Source organism: Sphaeramia orbicularis, unplaced genomic scaffold, assembly GCF_902148855.1.
Source record: "Sphaeramia orbicularis unplaced genomic scaffold, fSphaOr1.1, whole genome shotgun sequence".
Lineage (NCBI taxonomy): Eukaryota > Metazoa > Chordata > Actinopteri > Kurtiformes > Apogonidae > Sphaeramia > Sphaeramia orbicularis.
This window is the reverse complement of record NW_021941474.1, coordinates 359396-384913: the sequence shown is the minus strand read 5'-3', so window position 1 is coordinate 384913 and position 25518 is coordinate 359396. Positions and strand designations below refer to the sequence as shown.

Sequence of the window (25518 nt, the reverse complement as noted above, 5' to 3'; positions counted from 1 at the left end):
GATACTGTTATAAAGGCAAGTTTTTGTTTGTTCTTTTTTTAAATGATTATTTCCTGGAAGAATTGAATTCCAGCAGAAATCTGCACAAACACTAAACACATTTATGTTTGATCCCAACAGGATCTAATGTTCTATCACCAAATGTTCCAACTGTGTTCAAACTAAAATTCTGTTTTCCAGACATTCCAGTTTCAGATCCTGTTCAAATGTTCAGATTCTATTAGTTCACAACTAACATCAGAACAGGATTTGAGTTCAATCCCAACAAAGGAACTGACATTATTGAATAAGAGTGTGAAATAAGAAGAAATAAAATGTAAACAAAAAAGAAAAACAAACAAAAAAAAAAAACATCTACAATATCTGCATTTGAATAAATACCTAAAAATGTCCATACAGTACTTTTTAATATTGATACAGTATTGTGAAATGAAATATTGCGATATATTGCAGAACCCATATTTTCTTCCAGCTCTAGTCAGGTCCTGTGTCTAACTGGACGGTGGTGGTTCAGACTCAGTTCCATGTGAAGCAGAATCCCTGTGTTTGGTCTCTAAGACAGAGGATAAGAGGCGCTGCAGCGTAAAGCCTGTCTACGCCATCAGCAGCAGAACTCCTCCAGCTTCAGAGCCGTTGATAACAGAGCACAAACTCTGCATCAACAGCCCAGAATATCCACGGTTGCTGCCATCTGGTGTGAGGTCGACTGACCCTGGTGTTGTTTCTGAACCTGTCCTGACCCCTGACCTCAACCAAACAGAGCGCAACACACACATGACAGAAGAAGAAGCAGCAGCAGAGGCGCTAACACCAGCGGTGGATCAGCAGCACTGTGGTTCTACAGAGGCGCTAACACCAGTACTGTGGTTCTACAGAGGCGCTAACACCAGTACTGTGGTTCTACAGAGGCGCTAACATCAGTACTGTGGTTCTACAGAGGCGCTAACACCAGTACTGTGGTTCAACACAGGCACTAACACCAGTACTGTGGTTCTACAGAGGTGCTAACACCAGTACTGTGGTTCTACAGAGGTGCTAACACCAGTACTGTGGTTCTACAGAGGTGCTAACACCAGTACTGTGGTTCTGCAGCACATCAAAACAAAACTTTTTTATTAGTTTTCGTTATTTTCTAAATGCTTAGTTGTAGTTCAGTTGTAGTTCAGTTGTAGTTCAGTTGTAGTTCAGTTGTAGTTCAGTGGTCTCTTTTCTCTTCTTCTCTGTGCTCCTATTCAAATCAATCCCAGACAGGACTCTGCTGCTTTAGTCTCCATGTTTCCAGGTAGAGTGGGGACCAGAAGACGACTGGAAACCACAAGTGAACACAAGTGATGGACCCTGAAATATCATATGGTGACAGCACGGAAAATTGCTCAAGCTAAATAAATCAATTTCGTATCAATCCAACGTTGACAAAGACGAAAACGAAGGGAATTTTATCCATAATTTTTATCCGTTTTAGTTAGTTTTGTAAACACACAATACAGTTTCAGTTAGTTATGTTTTTTTTCATTTAATTATAGTTTTTATTTATTTCAGTTAATGAAAATGTTTTTTTCAGTTCTAGTTTTGGTCAGTTGGTTAGTTTTCGTTAACAATAATAGCCTTGGTTTGTTCGTGTACGTCCAGGCGTCAGCTCTTCCTGCTGGTGTTAGATCTGTGCTGCTGCTTCTTCAGTGTCTTTCATTTGATTCAACCAGTGACACCAGTGTGTGTGTGTGTGTGTGTGTGTGTGTGTGTGTGTATTAACCTTGCTCTCCCCTCCTCCGCTGCCGCATTCTCCCTTGTCATACCACCACTTGTTTTTCAGTTTGTCCAGCAGTCCCTGCTCGTTCAACTTTAACACCGCCAGGTTCACCGCATTTCTACATGAACACAGTGGCTGTTAGCGCTTCGTCAGGCGTCTGTCCGTCCGTCCGTCTGTCTGTCCTCCTGTTGGTTTGCATGTTAGCGCTATGTCTTATGTAACCCTCAGCATATATGAACAATGGATAGAGTGGAATGTTTCTCTTGTCTCGGTAAAAAAACAAAAGGGTCTGATGGACTGAAGGTCTGTACGTACGAGGATAAACACAAACACAAACTGGACTGATGACCCCAAACCAGACTGAAGCTGATCCACCAACAGGATGCACCCAGGCTTAGGGTTAGGGTCAACCCTGTTAGGGATAGGATTATCCTCGTACTCAGACCTTCAGTCCATCAGACCCTCACAGTCTTGAACTCCCTCTGAATGCATCAAACTGAGCGGACTGATGTGGAACCGACTAGAATTCACAAACATTCAGATCAGTGGGACTGGAGCACTTCTGTGGTGCAAAGGGTCTTTAGGTGGTTTACAATGTTTGTTTTCTTGTTGGTAATTTAGTTCTCTTACTATTACTTATTACAATTATTATGATTGTTTTTATTATTATTATTATTATTATTATTATTATTATATAGTTATTATATAGATCATTGACTACTACTATTGCTATCACTTTATTATCACTTTTATCCTGTTATCATTAAACTATGTGTGAGTATATATATATATATATATACTCACAACATAATTACTTATTTATATCTATTATTATTATTATTATTATTATTATTATTATTATTATTATTATTACTTCCTTGCTACTTGTTGTTTCTTCTACTACTTTATAATGTACTATTGTGTGTTTTTGTCATTTTAGTCCAACAGCCCCAAGGTCCAGTGGACTACCAGAACCAGTCCCATTGGTACCAGTCCTATTGGTACCAGTCGTCGTTCATCCGTCGTTCATATACAATTTTCCTAGAATCTTTTTCTCCTAAACCTTCAGTCAGAATGAGTTCAGATTTGTTTTGGAACATCTTTACCAGGTCTACCAGGTTTGGTGAAATACTGATTTTTGATATTTTCCAAATCTCCACTGGTTTATAATAGGACACATTTCAAAGTGATAGAACTGTAAAACAGTTGAACATATTGATATAATTACTATTAGTAATAGATAGGAAGTCACATATGGGCTTTGATCTGGTGCCATGACCTTTGACCTTGAAAGGTCAAACTAATGTCAATTAATGTCTTTAACTATGCCGTTGGACTCCAGGAGCCTTGGTCCTATTTTAACAGTTACTGTTTTGTTATTTTCTTGTGTGCATAATCAGTGTTTGTGCTGCTTTTGAAACCTCAATGTAATGACGGATCTGATCAAAGGATCAATAATGATATATCTAATCTAATCTATATTAATCTAATCTAATCTAATCTATATTAATCTAATCTAATCTATATTAATCTAATCTAATCTAATCTAATCTAATCTAATCTAATCTAATCTATATTAATCTAATCTAATCTAATCTTAATCTCATGTTAATCTCATGTGCAGTCCTCTGCAGTGTCCTTGTTTGTCCAGACCCAGTGCTTCTTCAGTCAGACTGTGTTTGTGGATTCGTCTCACACAGACTTTAAAGGTGCGGCAGACTTTCGTGTCCAGTTTTTCCTCAGATCTGTCCATCCTCAGTCATATCCTCAGTATCATGACTCTGTTCGTCTGTCTGTCATTCCTCAGCTGAATCTCTTGAATTACAGTGAACAGTTTCTTAGTTCCATCCACCACAAACAAACCATGTGTTTGCATTCAGAGCTGGGAGGGAACTGGGGCATCTGAGGATTTTTTTTGTCGTGAAGTGCATTGTGGGAAATGGAGGTTTGCACTGCTGCTGCCGCTGCAGGTGGTTGCACAAGCCTCCATTTCCCACAATGCACGTCACGACAAAAAAAATCTCCAGATGCCCCAGTTCCCTCCCAGCTCTGACTCAGTGTCGTCTGTTGCTCTTTCAGACAGGGGAAGCTCAGTGTCGCTTACATAAAAAAAAGTCCAGTTGTTTTAACATAAATTCGTCCTCCGCTCCTTTTTCAGAAAATGCTCAGTGACCTTATCGTACCAAGTAAACAAGAAAATGATGAAATTCTGTTAAATGTAGCCCAGTTAGTCCAGTGGTTGTGTTTTCTTCCAGGTCAGTAAATGAACAGTTCATTTGGTTTCTGTGATTCCACAGCAGAATGTGTGACGGTATTAAACTGAACTGTGTCAGTGAAGGAGCAGATCTGAAAACAGCTGTCAATCAAACCGCATTCAGCCTTCGGACCCGTCCTCCGATCGGCGCGCGGAAGCTCGGCGTCCGGCCCGGCCGAGCTCCGCCCACGGCTCCGTTTGCCCCCAGAGACGTCGAGCGTCCGGGGGCGGGATGACAGGTGTCATGTGTCCAGTGCTGGTCCAGTCTGTAGTGGTTTTAAAGCAGTTCCACTCAGTCCCATTGAAGTGCATGGACGCTGAGCGTCTACGACAAATGCACTGAGCAGAGATGGAATGAACAAACACAGACACGGGAATGGAGGAGAAGTGAACAACATCCAGTCCACTGATCTGGGATCAAACTGATTCTGAACCAACTGGTCTGAGAGATGAACGTGTTCCAACACATTTGGAGTCAATGAAATGAAAACAACTGAACAGATTTGAGCATTTAATGGGAGTCATTTTAGGGGAAGAGGAGCTTCCACTGCAGTCTGACACAAACACCTCTGCTCTGAATGTAAACACATGGTTTGTTTCTGGTGGATGGAACTAAGAAACTGTTCACCGTAATGCAAGAGATTCATCTGAGGAATGACAGACAGACGAACCTGAAACTGAGGATAGGACTGAGGTTGGACAGATCTGAGGAAAAACTGGACACCAAAGTCTCCCACAGCTTTAAAGTCGCTCTTGACCAAGACCAGAAACAGTCCAGCAGGAAGAGCTGTGTACATGTACATGTATGATGTGATGTTCAGATGAACAGAAGGGGAAAGCGTTCACCGCTAATGACTGGTATGTAGTTCCCAAGCAGATCAGTGAAGCCTGTCAGTGGTAGAAGCTGACTGAAACACACCTGTAGTGATGTGGTGTTAAACATGTGGTGTTAAACATGTGGTGTTAAACTGTGAGCATGGACCAGGTGTGGGCGTCACCCAGGTGTGAGCGTGGCCCAGGTGTGGGCTCAGTTCAGTGTGCAGTGGACCACAGGACGTACATTCCAGTGGGTGGGCTGTATGGTGTGAACGGTCCAAGCCGATCCTGTGGACGTGCTCTGAACTGAACCCACCGTGGACGTCGGATCGCTCATCACCCATGTGACGGCAGCAGCAGCAGCTAAAGGAACAGGTTTCATGATAAACACATGCTAGGAGCAGAGACAGCAGACAGTTTAGAGGGCTAATGCTAATGCTAATGCTAATGCTAACAGAGGCTTCCTGATGGCCTCCTCCTGGCCATGGGTCTGCATGTCTCTGGTTCTACCATGTTCCGTTCACATATACAGGCTGTTCTACAACACATCCACTGAAGGGAACGCCACATTAAGCAACAGTTCGACACCTTTAAAGGCTTAGCCAGAGTTCCAATGGGAGATATTCTTCAGACTATATTACATTTACATTTATGCATTTGGCAGACACTTTTTTCCAAAGCGACTTACAGGGGAAAACCAAAATTTAAAAAAAGAATAATAAAAAATAAAATAATATAAAATAAAATACAAAAATAGATTAAAGACATAAAGCAGCTGTACAATTAAAAACAGTGTTGTACAGAAGATTGAAAAGTAAAATATGATGACACGATATGATATATGATATGATACAATATGATATGATATATGATATCATATGCTATGATATGATACAATACGATACAATGTGATATGATACGATATGATATATGATACAATATAATGTGATATGATACGATACAATATGATATGATACAATATGATATGATACGATACAATATGATACGATATGATACGGTATGATATGATATATGATGCGATATGATATGATATGATACGACATGATACAATATGATATGATATGATACAATATGATATGATATGATATAACATGAGCTCCACATGCACATAAACCTGCATTTTCCCATCCAGACAAACCCAAACAGTGTCAGCTGATGTTAGACAGACTGGGGGTTCCATGTGTGTCAGCTCCACCTCTGGGCTTTACCCCGTCTGTCATCTGTGCAGAGACATGAGGCCTTTTTCCACCACAGGAACTTTGACCATTACCCTGAACTTTGAAAAAACCTGCTGCGTTTCCATCTAAGTTTCCCAGGTAAATAACTTTCCCTCGGCCCCAAACTTTCCCTGAAGCAGTTCCTGGTAGGAGCTTGTACTTTTCAGATTACCAGGAACTCTTAGGGGCGGGGCTGTGTACTGGAGAAAACTGATTGGTGGACTACACTGACAGCGTTTACGCATTCTGTTAACCCACTACTACTGAACTCATTATTTAATTTCCACAAGCTTTGTATTTTGATTATTCGGAAAATGGACCTAAAGAGAAGCTACGACAAGTGGACGGACAACGAGGTCCAGGCTGTTCTGAGCATTACTGAGGAGGAGGGAATTCAGACGGACTTTGAATCACCGACATGAAACAGGCGAGGTTCAAGTAAAGACCAGACCCAGGTCCAGACCCTGGTCCAGACCCTGGTCCAGACCCAGGTCCAGACCCTGGTCCAGAAGCCTGAACCTTTCACACGTTTATTTCCCTTTTCATCTACAGGCACCTTGTTTTTTTACACCTTGTTTTTTTTGTATCTTTTGTTTTGTTTCAATTTTTAATAAAAAAAATTCTAACCTAATTCTGTCTGTTCATTTACAAGGCATCAAAATATGAGTATTAGTACTTTTATCAGTAATCTGCAGTTGAATAAAATGCAGGTATTTAAGTAAATGTGTGTGACTTTAGGTTGAACCTGGACTAAATCTGTAAAACAACAGAAATGAAACAGAACCATCCATCACACTGTAAGTTAGACCTGATTGAGTTTAAGGACTGAGAAGTTAAAATCCATGTTCCAGCCAGGCCAGTAGAGCCTGTGGGCCAGCTCCTGCAGCTCTAACACAAACGAACACACAACGAAACATGGACGGTTCCAGCGGCGGAACAGCAGCTCCCAGGTTCCGAATCTAACATTAGCTTCTTGTCCACACGTATAAATGACACCAGGGCCAGTCCTCTGTTACCGCAAGGCATTTTTGTTTTAAATGGATGGATTGTGCACGTTGATGTTTTATTCTTATGCATTCACGTCGACTCCCGTACATCGGAGGCTATGACTCAGCTTGTGTTTACATCACACAGCAAACTTCACGTTGTACCTACATTCATGTCACAGTGTGTCAACTTATAAGCCTGTTAAAATGGCACAGTGTGTGGGAGCCTTCAGAGATAAACTAAAGCTGCCCCCCCACCCCCACCCTGGTGTGTGCTTACTTTGTTTTTTCCAATAACAGTCATAAATTCAAAATCAGTTCAAGAAAATAACATTTAAGTAGATTATTTCAGTTGATAGTGTACTAACTGAAAGCTTTCATTTACTATTATATTATATTATATTATATTATATTTATTTATTTAATGTATTTATGGAATAAATACTGACGACCATTCAGTCAGAACAGGAGGTTCACTGGGGCCGATGAGCGGGTTTACACAGACCACAGCATGGAAGGGTTGGCATGTATATATGGAATATATGGAATATATGGAATATATGGAAAATATGGAATATATGGAAAATATGAAATATGTGAAGTATATGGAAAATATGGAATATATGGAAAATATGAAATATGTGAAGTATATGGAAAATATGGAATATATAGAATATATGAAATATGTGAAATATATGGAAAATACTAAATATATTGAATATATGGAAAATATGCTGGAATAAGCCTTATTCATCACTACAGTTTTATACCTCTATGGTGTTAAAAAATTGCTTAATGTAGCGATAACTACAGTCATAATAACAAGTCAAAAACAACCAGAAACACAACAGCATGCAGTTCAAGCACACACACACACACACACACACACACACACACACACACACACACACACAGTCCTACTATATATTTACATGAATATGGTTTCTCTTAATCCTCTGTTATACTTACATCTATATATACATATATATGTGTTACTTTGCTGTTGTTCGGATTAAAAGGCCTATTTCATGGTCAGTGTACGTCGCAGCCTTCCCATTTCCGTTTTGATATTAATAAATGAAAAATGGAAAACCACTTGTATTTCGTTTTAATTTTAAAATCGGTAAGCAAAAAATGGAAAAACGGCTTGTATCCTGTTATTTGAAAAAAAAAAAAAAAAAAACCCAGAAAATTGGAATTGAGAAAATGTTTTTCTCTTCCCATTTTGTTGTAGGTAGGTCTGTTTTAATGCAGTTTGTAGATGCGTGAAGACGTCCGTAGATGAATGTTCAGATTTGATGAACCCTCTGGAGTGGGACAGTGTTTGGGCTGGTTCTAAATACTTAGTGTTTCCAATGTGCTCATCATTTTTCAGACAGACTCCTGTACTTTTACTGATTTACACTAAAACAAAGACAAACTTTTGGGGCTGTCATTATTTAGAGGTTATTCTGATAGTATTGGACTAGTTCTGACCCACTTCAGATCAGATTGGTCTGAATGTGGAACCTGAACTTCATTCATAAATTCAGTGTAATTTTTGCATTTCCCAAATTCATCCCACAGGTCAGACTGGACCCTTTGGTGGGCTGGATCGGACCCTTTGGTGGGCTGGATTGGACCCTTTGGTGGGCTGGACTGGACCCTTTGGTGGGCTGGATTGGACCCTTTGGTGGGCCAGATTGGTCCCCTTGGAGGGCTGGATTGGACCCAGATCACATTTTATAACCAATGCATGTGAATTCTATTGGATTTATAAAACAAATAATGAATAATAATGTTATTCCAATTAAAATTAACGTTATTACATAAACCCTCTTTACTTCAAGAACCCCCCCCCACATTTATGTTTGAGCTACAGAATGAAAATATTATTATCTGATTCTATTATTATATTAAAGATATAATCTAGTTCTATTATTATATTAATGATATTATCTAGTTCTATTATCATATTAAGGATATAATCTAGTTAGGTTGTCTGGAATAAAACACACACATACACACACACACACACACACACACGCAGCATAGACAGTGTTATTCCATAAACTCAGTGTATTCCTTTGCTTCAGGCCTTAAAGACTCGGTTGATCCAAAGCTCTTTCAGACCCAGATGGTCCTGGTCTGGGTTAAAGGAGTCGGTGTGACTCGTCTCTGGTACAAACAGCATTTACTCTTCACTTCAGTATAAATGCTTTTTCATTTTTGAAGAAGCATTTCTTTAAGACCTGAACGCATCAACATTAACACCCTCCCCCAAAGTCACAGCAACCACCACTAGCCAGTGGCCAGAAGTGGTCACCATGGTAACATACAAACCACTGAGATGACGTCATCAGGGTAGGTGGATTATTATAACAACGAGTTAAGCCGCCATATCCCATTCAACACACTCGCATACTGCACCATCCAGGGGGCGCTCAGGCCTGGGACCAGACTACGTCCTCCCCACAGGGTTATGGGCCGAATGGTTCCAGCCACAGTCCACACACTGACCCGTGCCCAGTCCACACACTGACCGATGCCCAGCGGAGTGGACGTCCTAGCAGCCATCTGTGGACGCTGCTGTGGCTGTGGCTGTGGCTGTGAACACGGAGGGAACTCTACCGTCAGCCGTCCTTGTCCTTGGAGGCTGACTCTACATTTTGTCTGTAAAGCTTTTGGAAGCTCTTGGGAGAGGGACAGTATGCTAGGCAGCAGGTTAGTAGTGTGAATGGTACATGGCAGTGCAGGTTGGCTAGCATTGTTATACTGATCCACCCACCTTAATGGGGATCCTTTGGGCGTGGCGATGCCGTAGCCTTTGGAGTCCAGGTTTCCGCCCACTTTCATGGTGTCGCAGGGTTTTCTCTGCTCGATGTATTCGTTCATGGTGGACTCCAGCAGGTAGGCGTACTTCCCTTTGGACTTCCTGACGCGCAGCACACCCTCCGACGTCTTCTTGACAAACACAGAGGGTTCTGCCGACTTCATGTACTGCCACATCTTGTCAAATAAGGCAATTTTAGAGCGCTGCGAAAATGGAAGAGACACAGATACCGTCAATATATAAAAAAACAGAACGCGTGCGCACTTGAAAACCCTCGGCCTGGTTTATCAGTAGGGATGGGGATCGAGAACCGGTTCTTTTTGAGAACCGGATCCCAGTAGCTCAATTCCTTGGAATCGTTTGCCTGCCTGATTAACAATTCTGCTTATCGATTCCGCCTTCGTTGCGCATGCGCGATGACATCACATGTACGCTGCATTGTTTTAGTCAGAACGAAAACAACATGGTCTTGAAGCAGAAACAGTCCAAACAGACCACACCAGGTCTAAACAGACCACACCAGGTCCAAACAGACCACACCAGGTCTCAACAGACCACACCAGGTCCAAACAGACCACACCAGGTCCAAACAGACCACACCAGGTCTAAACAGACCACACCAGGTCTAAACAGACCACACCAGGTCCAAACAGACCACACCAGGTCTAAACAGACCACACCAGGTCTAAACAGACCACACCAGGTCCAAACAGACCACACCAGGTCCAAACAGGTCCAAACAGACGACACACACTACTGCCACCTGGTGGTCTGATCACTGTATGCCAAAGTTTTTGGACAGATGGACGGACAGATGGACAACCAACTGATGACAGTACCCTGTGGCCAGAGCTATCAAGGTAATTATATTTACAGCTCTGTAAAAACTTCAGAGCCCACTGCATTTTCCTGTGAAATCATCATGTGTGCATGTATGACAGCCACTCCATTCCATTCCATTCCATTCCATTCCATTCCATTCCATTCCATTCCAGTGTCTGTTGAATTCCAACCCAAACACACCTTCTTCTACTGAATAAACAGCTGATCCATGTCTTCTTTCAGAAGCAGAAGTAGAAACTCCACTACTGTGTCCATCACTATCTTCTTCCAATTGGCTAAAACAGTTCAATTACCACCACAAAAGTAACTGTAATCCAAAAGTAGCTGTGGAAAACTACTGGACTACTGCTTTGCCAATGTTCCCAAACTCTGAGTTGGACTGGTTCTTCTATCAGGACAAAGCTCCTGTCCTCAGCTGGGTCCATAAAGGTCCAGATGAAGACCCTGTCAGGTCCAGTCCAACCTCCAGACCTGAACCCACTGTGGAAACTTCTGGAAGAACATGAATGGACCTTTTGGACCTTCTCTGGCAGGAGCTGCATAAAGTCCTCCAACAGCAGTGGAGGACAGAGACGACACGTGGAAGCTGTCACTGAACATCAAGGTTATTCCACCAAATATGGATGTGTGACCTTTGGCCCCGGTCCAGCTGTAGTTTGGGTTGTTTACAAATGAAGATGAACTGGTTTTCTTGGGAGTGTGAAGTTGGTTTCGTTCTTGAAACCAGTTCCGAGAACCGAAAACGGAACTGGTTACGTTAATGGAATTGATCTTAGAACCAGTTCCGTTAATGTAACCAGTTCCGTTTAAGGATCATGGAACTAGTTTCGTTTGCAGAACTCAAAACCAAGCTGTGCTCCGACCTCCAAGCCCCACCTCGCACCCGCATCGAGCCCCGTCTCCTGTGGGGCTGGGGGGGGGCTCTGAGCCCATTGAACTGGGAGACCAAGCCACACCTCCACAGACCTCAGATCTAGTTCTGAATAATGCTCTCCATCAGGTCCGAGCCATAAATGAAGACACATTTGCACTCTTCTGCTGGGTATATTTTCTTTAATGTTGGCGAATATCATTTTGTTTGACTTCATTGATGCCAACTCCAACTGTCGAAGCGGGGCTTGGAGGTCGAAGCACAGTTTGGTTTTGAATTCTGTAAACGAAACTAGTTCCAAGATCCTTACACGGAACCGGTTCCATTTTCTGTTCTCAGAACTGGTTTTGAGAGCGTAACCAACTTCACGCTTCTGGTTTTCCTTCATTATTTGAGCTGTGAAAACACTGCATCTGTTTGTTATTTGGACCACGTACCATGTTCTTTATATTTTCAATTTAAGACAAACATTGTCGGTAGTTTAGAGAATAAAACACAAAAGTGTCATCCACCAGATCCATCAGAGCTGGGAGGTAACTCGGGCATCTTCAGAATTTTGTCATGACGTGCCTTGTGGGAAACGGACGCTGACGCAGCCGCCTGACAGCAGCAGCTGCTACAGACACGATGTGGAAACAGTGGGAACTCCCTTCCCTCTATGCATATTCCTCCAGCTGTTTCCACGTTTCAGACGTTTCTGCATGTTTGTTTCATCCGTATAATATCACATGGTCGCGCTGCTGCTGCTGCTGTCAGGTGGCTGCGCGAACCTCCGTTTCCCACAATGCACATCGCGACAAAATTCCTCAGATGCCTAGTTCCCTCCCGGCTCTGTTTGTAAACACATGGTTTGTTTGTGGTGGATGGAACTAAGAAACTGTTCAGCATGAGGAAGAGATTCAGAAGAGATTCAGACAGACCAACAGACGAATGGAACTGAGGATATGACTGAGGATGGACAGATCTGAGGACAAACTGCTCATGAAAGTCTCCCACAGCTTTAAGGGTTAAACCCATTCACAGACGCCCAACTTTCACCAGCAGTTTGTGGGTCATCATCATGTAAAGCAGCCAAACGCTTCAGCTCTGTGGACTGTGTGTGAGCCTGATGGTGCACTTACTCTGAAGAATTCCTTGGTGGATCCTGAGTCCAGGGTTCCATATGCTATTTCCGTTTGTTTGGCCAGGTCTTCGGCGCTCTCAATGGGAGAAACCATCCTCTCGACCGTCAGGAACGCAGCCAAGTTGGCAGTGTAGGATGAGATGATGATCAGGGTAAAAAACCACCACACACCTCCAACGATCCGACCGGACAGAGACCTGCACGTACAAACAGACCGACAGGACCACTGAGGCTCAGCTAGGTTCACTTCACCTACGTACACAGGTTCATCTGTTCGTAACGTTGTCATGTGTCTGCGCCTTCGTACTTCCATGTGTCCTGTACGTCGGAATGAACGTTTCTCAATCAGTCCACCAGAGGGCGCCACTGTTAATTAACCCTTTCATGCATACTGGTCATCACAGTGGACAGTTCTTCTCCAGCTGTTCTCTTGTATATTCATGGATTTTACTGTTTCAGTTCCATATCAGCCAACACAGTGGACACTTATGTATCATCCCATACATTACAATTTATACCATTACTGCAACTTTGCTGTTCTTGATAAACTTGATCTGCAGTAACATGCTTGAGTGTAAATCAGTTCCTTGTTATTGTTATGAGACTGTAATTAACTTTTTTTTTTTAAGTTTTTTTTTTTTTTTCTTCTGCATATTATCTCCATAAAGTGAGTAATAACAATTAGAGTATGTTAAAATGTGACAAAACATTAGATTAGCAGCAATAAAAAACATGTATTTCATAGTTTTCACACAATATATCAATAAACACCTGTTTCTTTGCTTCAAAAATCAAACTCATGGTGTCCAGCTGAGTGGATATTTTTGCAATTCCATGAAAAACAGGTTCATAAAAAAATTCAATCACTTTGTTTTTTTTCATGCCTAAAGAGGAATAATAACACTCAGGAAAAAAAATCTTGATTAAGGTTCTCAAAATTCATGCATAATAGGGTTAACATACTGGACAAATACCACGAAGAAGAAGTTTTATGAAATGATGAAGAAGAAGAAAGTCAGTAATACAGTGTTCTTCAACCTTGGGGTCTGGACCCCACGTGGGGTCGCCTGGAATTCAAATGGGGTCGTCTGAAATTTATAGTAATTGATAAAAATAAAAAAAAAACAACAACTTACTAATAAAAAATAGATGGTGAGTTGACAGAGACAATCCTAATCCATAAAAGACAAACTGAAGCTGAAACTGAAGCACTGTGGTTCTGTTTCTGTGTGGTTCTGTTTATCTGTGGTTCTGTTTATCTGTGGTTCTGTTTCTGTGTGGTTCTGTTTATCTGTGGTTCTGTTTATCTGTGGTTCTGTTTATCTGTGGTTCTGTTTCTGTGTGGTTCTGTTTATCTGTGGTTCTGCTTCTGTGTGGTTCTGTTTCTGTGTGGTTCTGTTTATCTGTGGTTCTGTTTGTGTGGTTCTGTTTCTGTGTGGTTCTGTTTATCTGTGGTTCTGTTTCTGTGTGGTTCTGTTTATCTGTGGTTCTGTTTATCTGTGGTTCTGTTTGTGTGGTTCTGTTTATCTGTGGTTCTGTTTATCTGTGGTTCTGTTTCTGTGTGGTTCTGTTTATCTGTGGTTCTGTTTCTGTGTGGTTCTGTTTATCTGTGGTTCTGTTTATCTGTGGTTCTGTTTATCTGTGGTTCTGTTTCTGTGTGGTTCTGTTTATCTGTGGTTCTGCTTCTGTGTGGTTCTGTTTCTGTGTGGTTCTGTTTATCTGTGGTTCTGTTTATCTGTGGTTCTGTTTCTGTGTGGTTCTGTTTATCTGTGGTTCTGTTTGTGTGGTTCTGTTTCTGTGTGGTTCTGTTTATCTGTGGTTCTGTTTCTGTGTGGTTCTGTTTATCTGTGGTTCTGTTTCTGTGTGGTTCTGTTTATCTGTGGTTCTGTTTATCTGTGGTTCTGTTTGTGTGGTTCTGTTTATCTGTGGTTCTGTTTATCTGTGGTTCTGTTTCTGTGTGGTTCTGTTTATCTGTGGTTCTGTTTATCTGTGGTTCTGTTTCTGTGTGGTTCTGTTTATCTGTGGTTCTGTTTGTCTGTGGTTCTGTTTCTGTGTGGTTCTGTTTATCTGTGGTTCTGTTTCTGTGTGGTTCTGTTTATCTGTGGTTCTGTTTATCTGTGGTTCTGTTTGTGTGGTTCTGTTTATCTGTGGTTCTGTTTATCTGTGGTTCTGTTTCTGTGTGGTTCTGTTTATCTGTGGTTCTGTTTGTCTGTGGTTCTGTTTCTGTGTGGTTCTGTTTATCTGTGGTTCTGTTTATCTGTGGTTCTGTTTCTGTGTGGTTCTGTTTATCTGTGGTTCTGTTTGTCTGTGGTTCTGTTTCTGTGTGGTTCTGTTTATCTGTGGTTCTGTTTGTCTGTGGTTCTGTTTCTGTGTCAAATATTCACTGTGGTCAGTTTCAGATGCTGCAGCTCTTTCATAATTCATAGTTTCAGTTCTTGTTTGTTCAGTATTAATTGTCCTCCTTGTAAATCACAGCTGGACTGACTGGACAGACCCTGACCAAGGAAAATCACATTCTCCCTTTGTGCAGTAATCTACACCTGGATTTACTGCCTCTGTCCACAATAAAAGACATTATACAGACTAAATGTCCTCTAACATTAACATGTATTTGTAACATAGTATAGCAAACCATCCATCCATCCATCCATCCATCCATCCATCATCTTCCTCTTATCCGGGGCCGGGTCATGGGGTAACAGTCTAAGCAGGGACGCCCAGACTTCCCTCTCCCCAGATTCCTCCACCAGTTCTTCTGGGGGGACCCCAAGGCATTCCCAGGCCAGCCGAGAGACATAGTCTCTCCAACGTGTCCTAGGTCTTCCCCGAGGTCTCCTCCCAGTGGGACATGCCCGGAACCCCTCCCCAGGGAGGCGTCCAGGAGGCATCTGAAACAGATGCCCGAGCCACCTCAGCTGGCCCCTCTGGATGTGGAGGGTGCAATGTGGATCGGGTGGCAGTCGACGGCAGGGGGCTCGACGACCCAATCCCTGGACACAGAGTCTAGCTCTTGGGACATGGAATAGCAAACTATTACATTATCAAAAACAAATTAATTTTAGCAAAAAAAAAAAAAAAAATTAATGATATTTAATCATGATTAAGCAAAATTAATCCACAGCAACCCAGTGATTAATCTGATAAAACATTTGACAACACTAATACTATACCTATAATATAGTACCATGACCAGTGCTTCAAAAACACGTCCTGACCTGGGTGAGATGTCACAGCCCTGCCTCATGAACGCCCCCAGTGAGAACCACAGAGAGTTGAAGATCCCAAACTCATTGGTGGATTCAGTGGTCAGCGGTAAAGCTCCATCCTCTGGTTCTTCTAGAGTCCATTCATAAGGGCTGAATCTGGAAACCTACGATCAGTCATGTGCAGGAGTTAGAATGTGGTTGTCATCACTAGTCTGCTCAGATACAAGGAAACAGACGCAGGAATATGATATTCTGCAATAACCAGTCTGGAAAAACAAACCCAACACCAACAAAAAAAAAACAACACTGAAAGACTGAAAATGACAGGACACATAAATGGGTCTTTTGCGTCTGTGCTTTTGTGCTGTAGACATGAGTGGTACTGCTGTAGGCCAGGTGGAAGCATCAGCTGATGAACACACTGATGACTAGGCCTGTGTATCGGCAAGAATCTGGAGATACGATACAAATCACAACACTAGGACCACCATACGATATATCCTGATACTGTCAAAAAGGTAATTTTTTTGTTTGTTTCTTTTTTTTTTTTTAATGAATTATTTACTTGTAGAATTGAATTCCATCATAAATCTGCCCAGATCCTAAACACATTTGTATTTGATCCCAACAGGATCTAATGTTCTATCAGCAAATGTTCCAACTGTGTTCAAACTGAAATTCTGTTTTACAGACATTCCAGTTTCAGATCCTGTTCAAATGTTCACATTCTATTAGTTCACAACTAATATCGGAACAGGATTGGAGTTCAATCCCAACAAAGGAACCAACACTATTGAATAAAAGAGTGTGAAATAAAAATAAATAAAATATAAACAAAGAAAAACAAAAATGAACTTCCACAAAATCTGCATTTGAATAAATACCTAAAAATATTGATACAGTACTTTTTTTCTTTTTTTAACTTATATTTTATTGTTTCATTTTAGAAATTTTACAACACAAACATTTAGAACATAGTGTCAGCTGTCATCCTGTATATTGTCCATTTTTTCCATTGATCTTCACAAGTTTCTTGCTGTAGTCTTATGGTATAAGTAAGTCTCTCCATGTTGTGAATTTCTTCCACAATGTTTCTTCAATTATTTTTAGGGTGGGGGTGGGGGGTGGGGGGGTCCTCTTTGCACCATTTTCATGTGATGGCTTTTTTAGACCATGCCAAGAGGATTTTAATCAAATATTTATCCTTACTTGGTTTGTCTTTTCCTCTTAAAAGATTCAAATATAACACAGAACATGTCCTTGGTAGTTCGTATCCCAGTATTTTTCCAAGTTCTTCGCTGATATTTTTCCAATATTGGGATAATTTTGTGCACTGTCTAAATACATGCTCATGACCCACATCCTGTTCACCGCACACCCTCCAACAGGACTGAGGGAACGATAGTGAAGCCTTTTGGAGCTCTGGTTTTATAAAAAATCTAATTATGTTTTTCCAGCAAAATATTTTCCAATTTGTGGAATTAGCTGTAGTCACTTGAGTTTCACATATTTCATTCCATGTGTCATGACTTCATTCTACCAACAGTTCTTTTTTTCATTTATCTCTAATATCCAGAGTTGAAGTCTTCCTGTTCGACACCAGTCCCTGATACAGTTTGGATCTCACTTTTCCTCCTTCATTCTGATACGCTTTAGCCACAGTTTCAGTCATCTGGTTTATTTAAACTGGGAGTTCTGGTCTGATCTCTTTATGATAATGGTCTCTGATCTGAAGGAACATAAAGAAGTCACCATGTTCGAAGTCAAAGTCCTGTCGTAAGTTTTGAAAGTTAATAATTTCCCCTTTTTTGATAAAAGTGTTTAATATATTTAGACCCTTATTTGCCCACTCTTTAAATTTAACATTCATAGTCCCTGGTTTGGAATTTGTGTCATAAACCGGCCAGCTGAATATTCTTATGTCCTCCATTTTACATTTTTAACTACTTTAAACCAGACCTCCAAGGTAAATTTAGTGATGGAATCCAGTTTGTTTTCATTTTCTATAAACATCTTCTTATTGGCTATCATAGCTTGTACATGGCATTCATTATTATTCAACTCTATTTCTTTCCACTTTGTAGTACAATCAGAAATACGCCAATCAATCCTGGGTGTGAGCTGTGCAGCATAGAAATATCCTGCAAAGTTTGGCAGTGCCAATCCTCCCACAGTTTTTGGTATTTGAAGGGTTGAATACTTCATTCTTGGTTTAGCCCCATTCCAAATGAATCTTGAAATCTTTTTGTCCCATTCCATAAATTGTGACGTCGATATTGGCACTAGCAAAGATTGGAACAAATATCAGACTCTTGGCAGCACATTCATCTTAATAATTTCAATTCTTGTGCTTAAATCTAACAGTAAGACATCCCACCTTTCCATATCCTTATACAGCTGATGATTTAAAGATTCATAATTCGTTTTACCCAATTTAGAAAGGTTATCTGTAAAATTTATTCCCAAATAGTGAATTGATTCCACCTAAAATTATATTTCTGTTTTAATTCTGGGGGAGGAGTGACATTTGTAGGCAGAACCTGTGTTTTCCCAACATTTAGTTTATAGTCTGAAAGGTGCCTGTAATTATGTAGTAGATTCATCAACTCTGGCAGACACTTATCTGGTTGTTTTAAAAATATTAAGATATCATCTGCAAATAGCCCAACTTTATGTTCCACTTCTCTAATTTTAATTCCTTCTATTTCCTTCTTGTGCCTTATTGCTTGTTCAAATGGCTCAATGAAAAGTGCAAAGAGGGTAGGAGACAACCCACACCCTTACCTTGTGGATTTTTGCAGACTAAACCAATTTGTGAGGTTACCATTTATTTTTATTCTTGCTCTCGGGTCCTGAAACAATGTTGTTACACATCTGACTGACTGCGGATTAAAGCCAAATTTTTCTAAACTAAGACACAGAAACTTCCAACTGACACAGTCCAAAGCTTTTTCCACATCTAGACTTAGAAACATGGCACCTTCTTTTCTCTTCTGTATTTCTTCTATTACACGTAGGGCCTTCCTAATATTATCTTGAGTTTGCTGCCCTTGAATAAAGCCCGATTAATCGAAATATTGCGATATATTGCAGATCCGATATTTTCTTACAGCCCTAGTGCTAACCACTGCAACACCACTTCCACTGGACCGAAACATCTGGATTTAATCTGTGGTAGTTTGGGCAAAAACACATGTTTAGCTTTTGAGAATATACTATATATAATATATATAGTATCATAGTATTAAATCGCACACTTACACAGAGAAACCCCAGTTTGAATGCTTGGTATGAAGTTGAATACACACACACACACACACACACACACTTACCAAAAACAGGACAACGCTGACTCCGATGTAGGCGAAGACGATGCACATCCAGATCTCATAGGCCAGAGGGTCCAGAAAAGAAAAGACTCCTGGTTTGGATTTCTGCGGCTTTTTAATCATGATGGAAATGCCCAAAGACATGAAGGGTTTGGAGAAGTCGATCACCTCTTCACGAACGAGTGTAATGGTTAAAGGAGCGACTGCAATATCTGCTTTCTGTTTAAGAAGAGAGGAAAAGGAAAGGATGAGTTTAAGAGGAAAAGAAGAGAAAAAGGATGAGTTTAAGAGGAAAAGAAGAGAAAACAATACACAAATGAGGACAGGGTTCAAAGGTGAGACTATCCAGATGTGTCTGTATGGGTGTGTGTGTGTCTCTCTCTCCCTCTCTGTCTCTTTCTCCCTCTCTCTCTTTCTCTTTCTCTCTCTCTCTTTCTCTGTCTCTCTCTCTTACCCCATACACCAGTTCTCCCACCATCCCGTTCCAGATTTTAGTTTCTGCGTCTCGTGCTCCATATTTTCCGTCTCCTACGATCTTCAGCTGGTAGCGTATCCCACAATGCTTTGCGATCTCAGCAGCCAAGTCAACACAGTAGCCTAACGTAAACATTCAAAAAGCAAAAGCACAAAACACGCACATTTGACTGAGTTTGGTAAACAAGGGACATAATTAGTACAAATACTGTATAGAATAGACATAATTAGTACAAATACTGTTTAGGATGATGTCACTGTTTCAGAAGGGGGGTTCAAATCCAATATGGCCACCAAAAACCACCCACCAATAATACAAAGTTTCATGGCTCTGACAGAAGGGCTAATACTGTCATTCTACTGTTTGGATGTGATGTATACAGACTGACATCCAATAATATGTGCAATATATACCACGAATAGAATGTTACATTTGATCAGCTTTAAAGGGTTAAAAAAAGTAAAATGAAGGATTATTTGATCTGTATGATTAGGGCTGACCTCGATTTACAAAAATAAAATCAAATTAGAGCAAAAAAATAAATCAATTTATAATATTTAATAGTTTGATTTATAGGTGTGCATTTTACGCACACTTGGTGACAGATGCTAGTATTTTTGAACATTTGACCTAGCACCAAAATAATAATGCAGATTACCTAATGCTGGAGTTAATCACTGACATATGCCAGGATGAAAAAAATCATATAATATGTGATCCCCTTTTTCTGTAGTATATTGAAAAAAAATATTTTTTGTGTTTTTTGCATCAAAAAAATGGTTTGTTTCCATTACAAACACAGCATTTAAAGGGTTAAAAAATCTGACAATTATTGAGTATTTGGTATTTTTATTTACGGCTCAAGTTGATGAAATAGAAAAACGTGTAAAAGAATTAAAAATAAACTGTAGGAAAATTTTCTTTTTTACATTATTCCATAAGTGTGCCAAAAAGGCACACTGGGTGCTTAGTAAGGGCCTTGGAGGACAGGATAAGACAACAAAATACTTAAAAAAAAAAAAAAAACTCAAAATGAGAGAACTCTTCAAATGGACCCTCATGTGAGTGGGAATTCCACGTACAATACAAACAGAAACAGATTTCAACAGTTTGACATGAACTCATCGAGAACTTCCAAAAGTAGGTTATTGATAAAACGTACATGTGAGCAGAAATAAATGTAATAAATTTAAAAAAAAATAAATGTGTTATCATGTCTATTCTGTTGTTTTTAACTGTATTTTTATTTCATTGTTTTTAAGTGTGCAGCTGCTTTTATGTATCTTTTTAATCTATTCTTGTATTTTGGTCTATTATTTTGCTTTTCTTCTTCTGTACAACAGTGTTTTAATTGTAAAGCTGTTTTATGTTTTTAATCTGTTCTTCTATTTTTCTTTCCTTTTTTGTTTTTTCCCTGTAAGTGGCTTTGGAAAAAAGCGTCTGCCAAATGCATAAATGTACATGTAAATAAAGCCTTTAACTCACCACACAATGTTATGCCAATGGTAGCATTAGCATTAGCATTAGCAGCAGACACTCTCCTGGGGGGGCCCAAGTACATATGGGGGGGGGGGGTCATGGGTGACGTTGGCATGTGTGTGTGTGTGTGTGTATGCGTTAGCGACTACTGTTGTACAACATATATACATACACATACCCCCCCTCCTCACCCCCCCACCCTCACCCCTGTCCCAAACATTTTTTTGGGCATGGGGGGGGGGGGGCGGGGGGGGGCACCAGTAGGCTGCTGATGCTGTCAGTGGGGCCCCAGTGCTGACACATAAGCAGCTCCTTTCCTTTCATAGCGTGTTTTTTCGAGGGTTTCTCAATCAGCTGTCAACTGTGTGGACGGCCATTTTTTATTTTTTCAAAACCTCACTTCCTGTTTGACATTTTTGGGCCTTTTTTTCCAGGATGTCTTAGGGTCACCCAAAGAACATATATGTCACCTTTCATCCTTTTATGAGGTTGTTTTTGGTGCATTTTGAATCAGCTGGCAGTTGTATGAGCGGCCATTTTGATTTTTTTTTTTTTTTTTTTTTTTTTGGGCAGCCCTTCTAGAGAACAGGGTTAGGGTCAGGGTCAGGGTTCACCCTTCCATGGACTGCAGAATGGTTTTTCTATGGAACTAAATCTGTCTCATCAGATCTTAGAATTAGAAAAGCTATTGAATTTCTAGCACAGAATTTTTTTGCTCTGAAATTAAGTTTCTGAATTTTTTTGTCTCTCAATTTTACTATGTTCATAAATTTAGAATAGAAAAATTCAGATGCAAAAAATTCAGATCACACATCTGCGCTGACCGTCTTCCTGCATCGGTGTCACATGACCAACCTAATGTAACTCGATTGGCTGGCTGTCGGTTCCACTTCAGACAGAATCGACTGCTTATCCTTGGTGTTGCGGATGTGTAATCTGAATTTTTTGCATCTGAATTTTTTTATTCTAAATTTATGAACATAGTAAAATTGAGACAAAAAATTCTGATACTTAATTTCACTGCAAAAAAAAAATCACATACTTAATTTCAATGCAAAAAAATTCACTGCTAGAAATTCAGTGGCTTTTATAATTCAAAATCTGATGAGACAGATTTACTTCCATATTTTCCACTTAAACCCCCCCCCAAGGGTTCAGAAACACATTAGCCGTAGAATTAGCACTAACTCACAGACGTACACTTAAACACACAGTGGACGAACATACCGTACCTTCGTAACGGTCGTTGTCTTGAAACAACTCTGCATTCTTTTTCAGCATCACATACGGGGCTTCCTAAAAACACAGGAGCAGAAACACATCCACATTAGAGAGACTGTGCAGACGCTTCCTCTGCTTTAACAACTGTCCTTCTAGCAGTTTAAACCAGTGGTTTTCAACCTTGGAGTCAGGACCCCACATGGGGTCGCCTGGAATTCAAATGGGGTCGCCTGAAATTTTCAGTGATTGATAAAAAATTTAAACTTACTACTAAAAATATACATTATACAGCCTAAATGTTATCTCAAATTAATGTTTATTTGCAACATAGTATAGCAAACTATTACATGCTCAAAAACAAATTAATTTTAGCAAAAAAAGTATCTGTTATGAATGTCTGGGGTCGACAGAAATGTGTGATGTTAAAATAGGGTCAGGAGTAAAAAAAGGTTGGAAACCACTGGTTTAAGGACACGTTCTGGATCTGTGGGCGAAGACATGGAACACTGGTTAGAAACTGAAGGAACACAGAGCACAGCTGGCAAACATACGGGACAAAAGGGGACCGCCAAAGGGTCCAGTCCAGCCCCCCAGAGGGTCCAGTCCAGCCCCCCAAAAGGGTCCGGGAATGAAAGATTCCACTGAAGGTATGAAAAGTCCAAGGTTCTAATAGTTTTGGATTTTTATTCTAGTTTAGTTTTATTTACTTTGGACTTTTTTTTCTCTAATTCAGTTTGTTTTAATTTGTTTTTAGAGCAGGTTTGATCATTTGTATTAGTTTTCGTTATTTTCTAAATGCTTAGTTGTAGTTCAGTTGTAGTTCAGTTGTAGTTCAGTTGTAGTTTAGTTGTAGTTTAGTTGTAGTTCAGTTGTAGTTTAGTTGTAGTTCAGTTGTAGTTCAGTTGTAGTTCAGTTGTAGTTTAGTTGTAGTTTAGTTGTAGTTCAGTTGTAGTTTAGTTGTAGTTCAGTTGTAGTTCAGTTGTAGTTTAGTTGTAGTTCAGTGGTCTCTTTTCTCTTCTTCTCTGTGCTCCTATTCAAATCAATCCCAGACAGGACTCTGCTGCTTTAGTCTCCATGTTTCCAGGTAGAGTGGGGACCAGAAGACGACTGGAAACCACAAGTGAACACAAGTGACGGACCCTTAAATATCAAATATATATATACAGTTGAGGACTAAATTATTGGCCCCCCTACAAAAATGTCATTGTTTTAAAGGTATTTCCCGAGTGCTTTTACACAGAGCAACACATTTTTAACACAGCTTTTTTAGACATCCTAGTTTTATTTTGGATGCTTACATGATTTTAGTTTGCACACAGAAATGAAAGTATTCCACAAAAAACAAAAAGTACCAGCGTCATATTATTATCCCCCTGATCCTAACAGTCAGTTGTGTTTCCTTTTTGCTGGATAACAGCCTGCAGTCATAGTATTTTTTTATTACCAGTCTCTGACTCTTTTTTTGAGGAATCCCAGCCCATTCTTCTTTGGCAGATCTTTCCAGCTCCTCCAGATCTGGTGGCCTTCTGGCATGGATGTTCTTTTTTAGGTCACCCCCAATATTTTCAATGGGATTAAAGTCTGGGCTCTGTGCAGGCCACTCAGTTCCATTCACTTTGGTCTTCTGAAGATAGCTCTTCACCAACAGAGATGTATGTTTTGGATTGTTGTCATAGTGGAAGATGAAGCAGTGACCCAGACCCAGTGTTACTGCTGACTGCTGAAGGTTTTCTGTCAGAATCTCCACATCTTTCTTCGTTCATGATTCCTTCCACCTTGACCAGATTTCTAGTTCCAGATGCACTATAGCATCCCCACAACACAAAACTCCCACCACCATGTTCCACTGTAGGGACGCTGTTCTTTGGGTTCTATGCCTCCGCCTTTTTTCTCCAAACATAAACGCTGCCTCTATGACCACAGAGCTCTAGTTTGGTCTCATCAGACCATAGGACACACTTCTAGTATGCAGAAGGTTTCTCCAGGTTGTCCTGAGCAGATTTAAGTCTGGCTTAAAGGTGTGTCTTCTTCAACAGTGGACTTTTTCTTGGTCTGCGTCCTCTCAGTCCATTCCAGTTCAGAGCTCTAGTGACTGTCTTCTTACAGACTAGGATTCCTGATGTGGCCAAGTCCTTCACCAGTGTCTTGGCAGTTGTTCTGGGCTCTTTAGACCCATCTCTCACTAGTGTTCTTTCCAGGGTCTTTGAAATCTTTCACTTCCTACCTCTGCAAGGCCTGTTCTGTACTGTGTGGCTGTTTTTGAATTTCTGGATTCTACTTCTCACTCCAGTTCTTGACACTTGGAAATGCTTGGATTGCTTTGTGCATCCCTCTCCTGCTTTGTCTGCATCAATAATCCTTTTTCTCGGGTCCAAACGGATTTCTGTAGTTTTGGGCATGGTGCTTTCTCAGCTGACAGCTCAATGAGCCATACTGAGGCTTTTAGACCATGTTTGAACTTAGATGTTCAGTGAAATCACTTGATTCACCTGATCACTTTTAAACACATCACCTGTGAAGTTACAGCACATCACTGCACAAAAGTGGTTTGTGCCATGACTTCATAAATGGTCATTTCTTAAAGGGGGCTAATAATAATGTCCCTGGTTATTTTAGTTTTTTTCTAAATAATGCTGTTTTGGTGTGCAAATAGAAATAATTTGTGCCTTCTAAAGAAAACTAGTATGTTCAGAAATGCTATGTTGAAAATTCCTTGCTCTGTTAAAAAAGTACTGAGGAAAATCTTGAAGAAACTTAAAATTTCATAAGGGGGGCTAATAATTTTGTCCTCAACTATATATATATATATATATATATATATATACATATATATATATATATATTTCATAGCAGCTAAAATTGCTCGAGCTAAATAAATGGATTTCGTATCAATCTGACATTGACAAAGATGAAAACGAAGGGAATTTTATCCAGAATTTCTATCCGTTTTAGTTAGTTTTGTAAACACACAATACAGTTTTAGTTAGTTATTGTTTCTTTTTTTTTAATTATAGTTTTTATTTATTTTAGCTAACGAAAATGCTTTTTCAATTCTAGTTTTGGTCATTTCGTTAGTTTTCATTAACGATAATAAACTTGGTTCACAGACACACAGACA

General features: G+C 40.2%; 1 protein-coding gene across 1 annotated transcript in view; it reads right to left on the bottom strand.

Annotated features, from left to right (window-relative positions):
• The window catches only part of LOC115415927 (glutamate receptor 2-like), a 111260-nt gene that overhangs the window by 47344 nt on the left and 38398 nt on the right, over positions 1–25518 (bottom strand). Inside the window, 7 exon segments of the mRNA XM_030129610.1 lie at positions 1751–1865; positions 9809–10056; positions 12689–12887; positions 15906–16060; positions 19229–19444; positions 19680–19822; positions 22412–22475. Coding sequence (XP_029985470.1) covers positions 1751–1865; positions 9809–10056; positions 12689–12887; positions 15906–16060; positions 19229–19444; positions 19680–19822; positions 22412–22475 — 1140 coding nt within the window.